Below are 947 nucleotides of genomic sequence, written 5' to 3'. Positions count from 1 at the left end.
TGTTCATAGCAGCCACAGCAGTAAACAAGAAAAACCGTAGCTCATGCCTACCCCACACCGACTCGCGCGCTAAGAACCCATTCTTAAGGGCTGGAGGTGCGGGACGCTGGGTCCCGCCCAATGCTGGGACTACAAGTCCCAGAAGTCTGCGCATCCTCGCCCGTGGGCCCGCCTGTGCGCATGCGCTACGTCGTGACGCCAGGGCCGCGAGCGGGCGCCAGTGGCTGCGGCGGGCGGCGAGCGGGCGGCGGGGCGGGGCCAGCGGGCGGTGGCCTTTAGGGCGGAGCCGGTGCTTGCGGGTCTCAGTCGGCCGCGGGTTAGCGGCGGTCGGCGTCCAGCGCCCGTTTCTCTGGTTCGCCAGCTCTCGCGCGGAGTTCAGCCGCTTTCTCTGCACTGCCCGCGGGTCCCGAGCGCGGCGTCATGTCGGATCCCGGGGGTGGCGGCGAGGACGGCTCGGCCGGCCTGGAGGTGTCGGCCGTGCAGAATGTGGCCGACGTGTCGATGCTGCAGAAGCACCTGCGCAAGTTGGTGCCGCTGCTGCTGGAAGACGGCGGCGAGGCGCCGGCCGCGCTGGAGGCGGCGCTGGAGGAGAAGAGCGCCCTGGAGCAGATGCGCAAGTTCCTCTCGGACCCGCAGGTCCACACGGTGCTGGTGGAGCGCTCCACGCTCAAAGGTGCGGCCCGGCCCGGCCGGCGGCCGGCGGAGCCCGGGTGCCCCTTCCGGGTGGCGGGGGGAGGAGGGCGTCCCTGTCTCGCCGTCACCCCCAACAATGGCATCGCTTTGTCTGCCGGCCTCAAGATGGCCGAGTTGGGTGGAGACAGCGTCTCCGGGCTGAGCGCGGCAGGCGGAGGCCGCATCCCGGCCTCCAATGTCACATGAGCTTTTCGGTTTCGATTTGTGTCCTGGCGCCGAGGATCTGGGGGGGACGTGGGCTGGGGGTTCTGGCC

General features: G+C 70.1%; 1 protein-coding gene across 1 annotated transcript in view; it reads left to right on the top strand.

Annotated features, from left to right (window-relative positions):
- Positions 1 to 317: 317 nt before the first annotated feature.
- Positions 318 to 947, top strand: part of LOC102431732 (cytoplasmic dynein 1 heavy chain 1-like) — a 46,161-nt gene continuing 45,531 nt past the window's right edge. The window contains exon 1 of the mRNA XM_023744616.1: positions 318 to 870. Coding sequence (XP_023600384.1) covers positions 421 to 870 — 450 coding nt within the window. The 5' untranslated portion in view covers positions 318 to 420. The remainder of the gene's footprint in view (positions 871 to 947) is intronic.

This window comes from Myotis lucifugus, unplaced genomic scaffold (assembly GCF_000147115.1).
Source record: "Myotis lucifugus unplaced genomic scaffold, Myoluc2.0 scaffold_479, whole genome shotgun sequence".
Lineage (NCBI taxonomy): Eukaryota > Metazoa > Chordata > Mammalia > Chiroptera > Vespertilionidae > Myotis > Myotis lucifugus.
The sequence above is the reverse complement of the archived record's forward strand: the minus strand, read 5'-3'. Positions and strand labels throughout refer to the sequence as shown.